General features: G+C 43.6%; 1 protein-coding gene across 5 annotated transcripts in view; it reads right to left on the bottom strand.

Moving 5' to 3' along the window:
• The window catches only part of EBF1 (EBF transcription factor 1), a 464,386-nt gene that overhangs the window by 443,968 nt on the left and 8,506 nt on the right, over positions 1 to 11,912 (bottom strand). For 3 of the 5 annotated variants that reach the window (XM_027766942.1, XM_027766943.1, XM_027766944.1), the window contains exons 1-4: positions 11,678 to 11,886; positions 9,458 to 9,614; positions 8,817 to 8,880; positions 8,121 to 8,176 (exon numbers count right to left, since the gene is read on the bottom strand). In XM_027766942.1, the coding sequence (XP_027622743.1) occupies positions 8,121 to 8,176; positions 8,817 to 8,880; positions 9,458 to 9,614; positions 11,678 to 11,811 (411 nt within the window). In that variant the 5' untranslated portion in view covers positions 11,812 to 11,886. Of the gene's footprint in view, positions 1 to 8,120; positions 8,177 to 8,816; positions 8,881 to 9,457; positions 9,615 to 11,677; positions 11,887 to 11,912 lie in introns of those variants that run through there. The other 2 variants (XM_027766945.1, XM_006165072.3) reach the window with 2 other exon arrangements.

Raw genomic sequence — 11,912 nt, 5'->3', positions numbered from 1 at the left:
CCCTACTGTTTAAAAGAAAATGGGTTTTTTTAAGGGGGAGTATCAGTTACATCAGACCATCTCGTTTTGATTCTTTCTAGATTGTACAACATGCTATTTTTACTGAGGCTACTGGTTCCATTGAAATCAGTGGGCCCATGATGACATTCATTTAAGAGACTGCAGAACTAACATTTTCATCACTCCTCCAAACAGTAGATGATACTGACTACATTTTTTTAAAAAAAAAAAAGAATTGCTTTTAACTTTCTTTATTATTATTTTCCAGTTTGGTCAGAGAGAAAAGGAAAGTGAGAAAGCAAGCCACCAAATCGAGGCTTTGAACCACGGTTGGCCATGTAGGAGTCCAGCACCTTTAACCACCATGCCACTTGCCAGCCCCTTGTTTGTTTGGTAACTGAACATCCCTTAAGGCCCAAAGCTCCATAGTATAAGTCAGCACCAAATACCAAACGGTCACTTTGCTTCTGGCAGCAGACCCAAAACAGAGAATCTTCTCCAAATCGAGCACAGAAAAAAATGAAAGCAGGAGTTTGGATTTGCCCAGCAATAGTTAGGAATTCTGGTGAGCCATGGAGGCAGGAAGCTTCTGCTCTCCCTCCCGCGAGTCCCGATAGAACAACATCTCTCAGCACGTGAAGGCAAAGAAAGAAGTGTGGCTTCTGTGACTTCTGCAGTGAAAGCTAGGGAAACTCTGCGGCGGAGTAACTAAAACCCTGTAGTAAACGAGAACCTCAGTTTAACAAGGTTAGCTTTGGAGTGGAATTCAGTCAAAGGCAGAGCCTTGTCCAATCGACTCAAGCAGTTTTGGTTACTGAAAAGGTGTGTTCACACACACACACACACACACACGCACACGCACACGCACACGTAGACATCCTAAACCTGGAAATCAACATTCTGATGAGACCCAGTATAAGGAGATATGGTCATTTTTTTAGGTATGTCTCTGATGCAAACTGGCAAGAATAAGACAGGATTTTTTAAAATGCCACCAAGTTCTCCCTGCAGTCTGCACACCCAGATGATGGTCCTATATAAATTGCCACCATCTACATTTAGCATGCATGGCAAAAAAAACTGGGTCACAGTTCAGCAAAACTGTGCGCCCACTCTAAACCCAAAAGGATACGGATAATACTCTAACACCAACTCAAGAAGAAGTTTCTGCTTTTCTTCCTGATCTAAACATGTGCTTCTGTGGGGCATGAGTAAAGCTACTTGCGGTTGGATCAGCTGGGAAATCACAGAAGCATATAAACGGCATTGACTATTTTAAGTGAAACCATTTTAATAGACAGCTGGTTTAGGACCCAGACAATGGAACACCAAGAAGAGGGCTTATTTCCCTCCTCCATAGTAAATCATGCGTCTGCTCACTGTGAAGAAGGTAGGCTGCTGTGAGGGTGACAAGGACAACAGTGGTTAAAATAAATCAATGTGTTTATCAGAAGTGAGGATGGGAGGCTGGTGGTACAGATGAGGAGAAGAGTGAAAGTATGAAAAATATAGTATTTAAATAAATCAGTTGATGGAGATCCAAGTTGAGATTAACCTAAGAAACAAAAAAATATATATAATGTCAAGTAGACAATGATGTTTAAATTAATCCTGCAAATGGCAAATAGATCCCTTAAGGTAGAAGAAATGCCTGTACAGAAAGCAAAGGAAAATACTAAAGAGCACTAACTTCATCTTCACTTTAAAAATCTAGTGAAATTGATATACGAGTTGTCAAAACTGCACATATTTGGAACAGATTTATTTTTTGATAGTCTACCTTTTTGAAATGTTCTCCTCTAACAAGCAGAGAGAAAAATAATATATTTTCTCAATAATATATATTTTTAAATCCTCATTCAATTTCTGATTGAGGCTTTTTTTTTTCTAGAATGACCTTTTATAATTAACTTAAAAAAAAGAGGAAACATGGGACTTGTTCAATTTTCACATCCTTATGCAACAACAGTGCTGGAATTTTACTGTGAGGGAATAAAATGCCTTCGATTTTAAGTGTTCCATTATAAATTCACCTGTAACATCTTTGAAAACACATAAATCAAATCAATGCACAAAATTGCCTGTTGCCAGCCCTTTACCAGGCATTCTGCAAAGGGCCGCTCATCCCTGCTTTTCCAGCACACCACTGGATCTTTCAGGTTCATTGAGACTTACTATGGATAAAGACCATACAAAACAAAAAAGATCCAATGAACTTATACCAGGATCACACTTCAATAGCACGCCCAAGGAAGTACAAAGAATTGAGTGTGGCTTTTCTTTGTTTACTTTTCTAATAGTTTTAACTCTTTGTGTTTCATGCCAAAATAATGGGGACAAGAGCATACTTTTGACTCTGGTGCAGCAAAATCTGAAAGGTTTCTAGAGACAAAATGTTTTCATCAGGAGCCTTTCTTGGTTTACAACCAAACAATAGGAGAAGAGTCATCATTAGTTTAAAAAAAGAAAAAGGAAAAGAGAGACAGAGAAAGAAAAAAAAAAAAAAGATTACAACTAGGAAGAACTCACAATTTTCCATTTAAATGAGAACAGAAATTTTGAAAATACGCTACTCCTTTTTCTACATGCAAAATAAAAGGTCATTCCTAATTTGAAACCTTAGAGAATAAGTTCATGAATGTACAAAGTACCCTCTGTCAACCAGAAATAAAATATCCTCTGAATACAAACTGTCAACAAGCCTTTGGTAGCAAATTACCAAGAACTGAACTAATCAAAAAATAATACGAATGTCTATAATATCAACAGACTGTAATAATCATCATTCCCTTCAACCACCAAGTGCCACCGCTTGTCAAAAAAAAAAAAAATAGTACTAGCTAATGTGATCCTAGAAATTTCTAGTAGGTGAAAGAACCCTGGTTAAAAACTTAAACCATGCCAAAGAAAATACTACAAACCTGACATTTCATAAACAATTGTGTCAAACAGCAATCCAACATTAATAGTGGGATAAAATAAAAAATTATTTTGCTTCCATTAGCAGCTGGGCTACTGGTGAACAAATTGCAAAGCTGTAATTTCAACTCAGCACTAAGCAGGCCCTTTTTCAGAAGTGAATTAGGAAAGTCGCGAAGGAATGAGATCAGATTCAGTATGCTGTTCAGTTACATCACAGCCCTGACTAAAAAGAGACCACGTACCAAAAGCAGTTAGCTTTAGAATGCATCTTTTATGTCTCAAAGAACTAAAACCCCTTATAGTACTCAAACACCATGAAAAAAAAAAAAACTAAATCATTCTAATAATCCCATATTCTATTTCTTTGGCTAGCAGTAATAAAAGATATTTCACTCAGATGGTAACTACATTTACATCTCTATTAGTAGATACAAGTGGCTTTGTTAGTCCAATAGGGCAATAATAATAATAATAAAATAATAATAAAGGCAGCTAATTTATTAAATACTTAATATGTGCCAGTCACTGTATGAATGTATTCAATTCCATATGTATGAATGCATTGAATTCTCACAACAGAGCTTCAAGGTAGGTGCTACCGTTCTTTCCATTAGTTTTATTCCAAAAGCTTATCTAGTTTAATTACTCACTCCGAACAAATTATTCTTGCTCAACAACTATGTAAATAATTTGCCAATGTCCAAACACTCCTTCATCCCTCTCAGCTATAGAAGACAGAACAGACTATCCGTGCAGTCATACAAGTTCGATAAATGCACCACTACTAATATGTTCGTTTTTAATGCTGTTCAAACATTCACATGGAAACAGCTCTAGCGTAAATATCCCCGAACAAATGGCTGTATATTATCCAGGAGGGAGCAGTTGGACCGCCAGACTGGGGAAGTACTAGGCCATCTGGCTCCGGCAATCTCTCCAAAACCATCAGCTTTGTTTTCACCCCCAGACTCCAAACAACACATTTTCCACTGTGATGAGTTTACATTTTCCCAAACACAGGTCCTGATCATGCATAAAAATTCCAAACTTCTTCATTCCTCTCTGCACAGGGAAATTTAAATCACCTACATTTTTGACATGTTACCAAAGGAGAGAGAAAGCTGCTGAAATATGGCCCCTAACTATGGAAGTGCTCCGTCCTTTTTAATTTGTTTTCCCAAATATATGAAAGAACTTCTCTGCAGGCCTCGTGAGTTTCTTAGGAACTTATTGATATACTAAAAATGTGTTTATCTACCAATGAGGAACCATGAACTGAAAGGGCTGTTAATCAAATCTACATAGCTGTGGCAGGATATAATAAAACAATCAATGGGGAAAAATGCACTTGCATCAATAACTTAAAGTACTGGGAACATCAAAACATATAAAGAAGTCTAGCTGGGAGGAGAAACCTGACAGCATTTCTGATTATTGTACCTTGGCCATCCAACTGTGCTCACATCCCCCCCTTTAAGGTCCCCGCACTACATCACCTGCCTTTAAGTACAAGGATTATGCGGCTACTATTTTCCTATGTCCAAAAAGGCTTCTGTTTGGGGGCAGGGAGGGGTTTGTTTTTAAACGGCTTTATGAAATGTAGTATCCTTTCTTTAAATGAGAAAATGTCACTCTTTTAAAGCAAGAGGGTAGCAGAGAAGAGGAGCCAAAGTTTGTTTGGTTTAGCTGTTAAAGAATAAATAACTCGCTGAAGCAATCACAGAATGTAATCATATTTCAAATACTACATGAAAATCTAAAATGAACCATATTAAAACTCAGACCTCCCCCACCCTGTTCATTGGAGCTTCTGCAATAGGTACTGTGTATGGATGCAAAAGCCATAAACTTCTGGATCCTACAGGGCTTTTTGCATGCTCACTAATGGAATACCAAAAACAGTCATGACACAAAAACAACCTATTTTTAGTCCAGCTAAACTTGGTTTTGAGCAACCCTTCCCAAAAGCAAGCCTTTTATTTTCTAGTTGGTGGATGAATTTTAAAATATGACAGTCAATGTGTTTTACAAGGGAGGCGTAAGGATGAGGACTGCAGATCCTTACGTATTCCCTTCGAAAGAAGCTTCCTTTTTCTTGGGAGAGTCCAAAATTAAGAGTCATTACTCAAAATAGTCTAATGAGACACTTCGAAAGGTGTGAAGTACTGTGTCATACCAATACATTTTGGTTGATTGAGTACATTTCTGTTTGATTTCAATGCTGCTAACTCCACTCAACATCAGAAACAGTCTATGGAAATGCAGAATGCACAGCTAGCTTTGATTTTGCTGGCCCAAGACTCCTTTTGGTTTTAACCCCACCGTGCTAGTCAAGGATATGACATCATACCCATAAAGCTTTGTCTCTGATACAAAAATGTGCTATAAAGAAGCAGCTAGGAGAATACACTTGAACAGGGCCTAGGTACTCCCCCCACAATTTACTGTGTTACTAGAACGCATGACATCACTGAATGTATGACATTCTACACTCTTAATATCAAAATTCAGAGTCTATCCGGAAGGATTTCACAGGGGAAAAAGTGCCCATTCAATCCGTCAGTTTATGTCAAGCCTTACTTGGGACTGAAGGGACTACTGTATATATTTAGCCAAAATCAAAACTTTAGGAAACATTAAGCCAGTGATATTTATTTATCACAGAACAATTCCAAACTAGACAAGGATCCACTATTTATCCATTAAAGCTAAATATATGTTATTATGTCAGAGCTTGGGAAAGTTAGGCTTCTTCACACTGATCTATTTGCCTTTTGGAGACTACTGTATTAACTGTGTACACAAGAAATGAACCTACTTCCGAAACTCCACAGCACGTAATCAAAGAACAAGCTGCTGGATAATGAGCAAGGATTGCCTTTCAAAGTGAAAGCTACAGAGAAGGTGGTTATTTAAACGATTATTGTAAGACCAAACAGGTATGTTTTGAAATATCCCTTGGTCTTGATATTTTTAGACTAATTTAGATAATTATGAAACCTTTTTTCAGGTCACTCACCACCAAAATATGCAATTGCACACATTGATCATTTTCACTTTTAGTGAGATATCATATCAAATGACTCTCCATACCAGCTATTACTAAAAACAAACTGTATCTTGTCCTTCTCTCTGTCTCTCCACTGATAGAATTTATGATGATACCAAGCAGTCAAAACATGCTTTAAGCGGCCTTTTTTTCCTTAAGTCCTATGACCTTGTTAGTAAAATATTTGATATATTGCTTTATAAAAATCAAAAGCGCTTTCTCCTACCATTCTCATAGGAGAGTGTGTAAAGTCAGTCATTCGTAATGGGAAAATTGATTCTTGCTGGTGCTCTTTGTTTACAGAGATCTCAAATAAAGTTTGGAAGAGGCTTAAATCTAAGCGAAATTAATCACTCCAAAAGTCCTAATTGTGTGCTCCTACAATTGTTCGTTTTATACTGCTGCCTATAATTGAACACTGAAGTAGTCAGTGTTCTGCACAAGCAGAGAGGCCTTATATACTGATTTGACTGTGTGTGCATTTTTTATATTTTAAGACGTAAATTCTAAGACATACATATGGAATGTGTATCAGAGTTCAGACTTTTCCCTTCCCCCTCCCATCTTTATTTTTTCTCTAATGAGAATGGCAGGAAAGGATATCCAGGGTATCAAAGATCACTTTTGAAAACAAAACTATACTTAAGACATTTTTGTTTGGATATTATAAAAGGGAATAGTGACTAAAATTGGGCTTTTGTGTTTCTGCTTGGCAAGAAAAAGTTTTTAACAAAATACAGTGTCCCAATGAAAGAGAATTATCCTCTGTAATCATCAAATCCATTAAAGACAATTAGCCCCAAACTAATAAAAGTATAAATGGGGATTTACTCTGAGCAATCAAGTAAGAAATAAACAGAGTTTTAAGAAAGCCAAGTATCTTAGGCAAATAACATGAAATAGATTCCAATAGGTATTTATTTATTATTTTAAAATATATATTTATACCCTCTTGTTTTCCACCTGGGTCACAATGAAACGTGATATTAATAATCAAAATGAGCTGTTATTAAATTGGTTGTTACTGAGTACACTTAAACAATTCCAACAGGTTATTAATGTATATTTTGTAGAACATAGTCAAGCCATGACATATCTAAAAATATTTTAGAAAAATGTATGTATATCCTAATTTGAGATTTTTTAAATCAGTATTTATGGGAAAAGATTACTTCCTTTAGTTTAAAAGGAATGTTTTAAAATCACAATCAAGTAAATCAATTTTAATCCTCTAATTAAATTGCCTACTGGTACACAATGAATAACTTTTCTCTTTGTTCTGATATCTTTCCCCCACCCAATAAAACTGTCTTCTTTTTTCTGCTACTAAGTCCTCCAACTCTCTAACCAGCTACTAAATTTTGAAACTAAACTTTTTCTAAAATTAAGAAGAAGAAAAGCTCCTGTGCCTCATTAAAATGTCAGGCCTCCTTTCTGACTGGGCTCATAATAGTATCTTTTAAACCATAACTCAGCCTTAATGTATACCGCCTGACACCCGCGTGTTGGGGAGTTTAAGAAAATGCAGTCTATGTACCTTTAAGACTGCAAGCTCACTCATGCTGCCTGGCTTCCTGCCAAACTTGGAGGCAAATGCAGGAGCGTTTTTTTGCAAAATATCCTCTAACAATTGTCGCTCCCTCTTCCAACACTCCCTTCACTGCAGTCCCCTTTTTAAAAGAAAATCTATGGAGTGGTCATCTGTACTCTGAGCCCAACTCCTCATTCCTGAGGTGGCCATCACTGCCCCCCACCCTCCATCCCCTCTACCTTCTGCCTCCTGGGGGAGGCCTGGCTGGCTAGCCTTGCAAAGGTTCAGCCAGGAGGATCCCTGGGCACCTTTTGCACATCCTGAGATTCTCCCAGCTGGGTCAAAGGAAGTTCAACCCTTTTCTCCACTCAGCACCCATTGGTCTTAATTCGAAAGGCCTGAGTCTCCCTTGGACAGAAGAAGTCTGCAAGCCATCCTCCCCATGGGGCAGGCTGACTGTAAGAGTGGACATTGGCAGACTGCACAGCAGCCCCCGGTTTTAAGAGTTCGAGTCCCAGACCTCCTGCTGTGGAGCAATCAGCTCCTAGACTCCTGAATTTAGAATTCCGGTTCCTGGTTCCCTAGAGTCACCTGGAAGCTTGGAATTAAGAAACTTACTTGTTTTGTCATGGAGTCAATGAGGCGCACATAGAAATCCTGCTCTGTCCTTATGCCTGGGCGGTGGGGAATAGAGAAAAGCAGAATTAAGTAAGAGAGAATCAGCCAGGGGTAGGGGGTAGGGGGTAGAGGTGGGAGGCAACAACAACTAAACAAAACAAAACAAATAACAACAAAAAAACCACAGGCATATAAAGGAAGGGGTTATAAGGCCAACTGGAACTCCCACTGTCCTGGAAAAGCACAGCCAGGAGCTTCCTTCCTCAGTACCTAGAGAGGAGCTGCTGGCCTAACTCTAGTGTTCTTGGAAGCCAAACCCCCAAACACTGCATCTGGGAATGGGGTGAGACCTCCACCTAGCTACTCTTCCTCCCAGAGGAGAGCCCCTCAGTACTGGCTTAGATCCATCAAGACCAGGATTGCTCCTAACCCCAGGAGACCAAGGGGCCTGAAGTCTGGCCTAAGTCAGAAACACCAGCCTTTGCAAGGGGAGGAAGAATGAAGATGGACAAGCCAGGGCTGACGTTGCCACACCTGGCCCCAGATAGTCACAGGAAGGACCAGTCTGCACTCAAAGCCTCATGGGGTGAAACTTCCTAGTGGGAAACTTACTTTCTTCCACCTGGAGCTCCCCATGCCCTCTGCCCTGACCTGGGGCCCAGCATGAGGGCGCTGACCCAGCAGCGGGAACCTCACCGTTGCTGTAGAGAAGCTGGAGCCGGTAGTGGATCCCGTTATTGGTCTTTTCGCTGTTGGCTTCCTGGGTTGCAGCCAGGTACAAAGACAGAAGAGACGGGAGGGGAGAGAGGTCGGCATGAGCAAGTTGACCAACTTCTAGGCAACTTTCTCCAAGCTGGGACCCCTTGGTTAGCAAACTAGCCAGCCCTGGTAGCAGCACAAATTGCAGCCCACTAAGATCCCTCCTCCACCCCTCAGCTGCTGTCCCTGATGGAGCACTCTCCCCTTTTAGAAAATTCCACGGGGATACAGGGGCGATCCTTTCCCCAGAGTCTGAGGGTTCAGGCCTGGGCCATCGCTGGCAAGCTGTGCGTAGTCCATCGAGGGTAGGTTCCTCCCCGGTGCGCAGGGCTCTAGATTGTGGAGCCCGGCTCACTTCTCTCCAGCTCTGGGGGCTCTTTGCAAACTTTTTCGGAGCTGGACCCCATGCACCAGGGGCTGGGGTTTGTTCACGAGAATGGAAGTGGCTTGGGAGGGGACCCTGTTCGGTAGTGTGTTATGAATGCTTTGCACTCACGGCCGGCTGAGCGTGCCTCGAAAGACGCCTGGGCCTGCTCCCAGAGCTAGAAACTGGGAGCGGCGGCGCTGCGCCCACCTACTTTTTCTTTCTCCACGAACCCCACAAACGCTGTCCTCTCTGTCTCCACGGGCTGGCCCTGTCTGTCGTAGAGGGCCAGGACGAAGTGGAAGAAGTTGGATTTTCGCAGATTGGAAGGCGGCTGCTTCTCAAAGTGAGCCCGGGCCAGACCCACCCCGCTGTGGCCAAAGACGCAGAGTTAGACGGCTAAGCCAGACGCTGACCCGCACTCCGCCTTGTTACCCCGCACAAACCCGCGTAACCCCCAAACAATCTCCTCCTCTGCCCCCAAAACGGCCCGTGAGCGCCCTCCACGCCCCCTCAGGAGCCCCGGGCTCAGCCGGCGCTCGGACATCCATGTCCCCGCGGGTCCTCGCCCTCCTGCCCAGGACAGGGCGCGTCCTCAGAACTCGCCCAAGAGGTGTGAAAGTTTTGTTTGGGTTTTGCGCGCGAGACGAAACGCTCCGAGCATTACTCCGACCCGACGCACGCCCCGCGAAGAGGGGGTAAAGTGGCGCCGGAGGAGGTGAGCCTACGTTCCCGGACTGGAACCCAGAGTTGACAACCGAGAAGGAGGGGGCCTGGGAATCCATGGGATTCCCCCTCCAATCTTGGGTCCCAGCTCCGTGGGCAGGTGAGAGTGGACTGGGAACACGCCTGGCCTCTCGCCGCAGCAGCCACCCTCCAGGAAAGTTCCTGCGCCCCAGCCACGTGCCGGCGCCCGGCCTTGGGAAGCCACTTTCCCTCCCCCCAAAAAAATGTGGATAGGAAGGGTCCGAGGGTAGAGCTGCAACTGTCGGTGGTGGTCGCTGTGGGAAAGGGAACTGGGGTGCTTTGTAAAGACCTGTCCTGACAAAGTTTCGCTGTTCTGCAGAAATCCTCACATTCCAGAAATCCTAAGGGCTGGGGCTGCCAGGGACTGCAAGCTGGGGCGCCCGGTGCCGGGCGCCAGGCGTGGGGCGTGGGGCGCGGGGCGCCGGCAGACACTGGCAGGCCGGATTTTTGCACGGGCACACTTACACAAACACACGCGCACCACGCACACTTTCACTTCCAGCTCAGTTACCCAGATCACTCTCACTGCCATCCACCCAGCCTTGGGCTCAGCAGGCATGGGAACAATGTTAGGGACCCTTGTCCTGAGCCCTGGAGAGCCAGGGATGGGTGTAATTAGTCATCTTCCTTTTTCCTATTCGGCACTGGGCACTCTCCGAGTCCGTTAGGGCCTGGGGCCACTATTCCTCCCACTCCCCCCAAACCCAGCAAGGAGACCTGGGTTGGGGGTAAGGCCGTTTCCCACTTGGGATCAGGAGCCCCTGAGAGGGAGTTGGGTGGTTGGGTGTGCCCAGGAAAGTCCCTCAGGTCACCTTCCAAGGGCAGTTCCTCCAGGCCACACGGTCCAGCACCCAGGGACCTGCAGTGGGAGAGGGGCTGGAAGGGACCACGGTGACAGGGGTGGGGGACACTTTTAGGAGATGTCAGAACCAAAGTTGGGACTTGCTATTCTATGGGTGGACTGAGGAAACCTGAAAACTAGGGAGAGAGGGAGGGATAGCCAGACAGGAGAAATCAGAGAAGACTCGGGGGAGAAATGGGGAAAGACGACAGGAGAGACGGAGGAGAAGGAAAGGAGAAAGAGGCGCCGCCGGGGAAGCGGTGAAGACAGATGAGGAAGACGAACGGGAGAAATGGAGGAAGCTGGAGAAGGAAGGATGGAAGGAAAGAGGGATGAAGAAAAGGAGAGAAAGCAAATGAGAGAAGGAACTGAAAGAAAGGAAGAGAAGAGAAAGGAAGAAGATAAAAAGAAAGACAGGGAAGAGTGAAAGACACGAAAGGAGGGAGGAAGGAAAAAAGGAAGTGGAAAGAGGGAGAGAAGAAGAAAATAAAGGAAGAAGAGAAAAAAGAAGGAAGAAAGAAATGTGGAGCGAGGGAGGTAAGAAGGAAAGAAAAGAAAAAAGAGAGAAAGAGAGTGGGGGAAAAAAGAGAGAAAAAGAAGCAGAAAGAAAGAAGAGAAGAAAGCCGGCCGGAAAAGAAAACGATCACATAAGAACACAGCTATCCAACATCATCTGGTGAGACGCCACTTCTGGGTTAAAACTAAATGAAAACAGTCACAGACGAGGCCGGGGAAAGTGCCGGCAAAACGTGGGCTCCTTTGCGGCAGCTCCCGGGTCCTGCCGCTGGCGACGCAGGCTCCGCTCGCCCGCTCGCCCGCTCTCCGCGTTCCCGGCGCGATACCCACCTCTGCGCCGCCGTGTTGGCGTCCAGCACCCCGGCGCCCTGCATCCACGTCCGCACCGCGTTCATGCCGCTGCCCAGCGGCTCTTCCTTCATGCTGCTTCCACTCCGTTGGATGCTTTCCTGAATCCCAAACATGAAAACAACCTTTTCTTGTGGAAAATCTCCTCCCCCTTGAAAATATTTTTAAAAAAAAAAAAAAAAAAGCAAAAAAAAAACGCCAACCAGAGATTTTTCTT

This window comes from Tupaia chinensis, unplaced genomic scaffold (assembly GCF_000334495.1).
Source record: "Tupaia chinensis unplaced genomic scaffold, TupChi_1.0 Scaffold143796_1, whole genome shotgun sequence".
NCBI lineage: Eukaryota > Metazoa > Chordata > Mammalia > Scandentia > Tupaiidae > Tupaia > Tupaia belangeri.
Note: the sequence above shows the minus strand (reverse complement) of the source record. Positions and strands in the feature narration are given on the sequence as shown.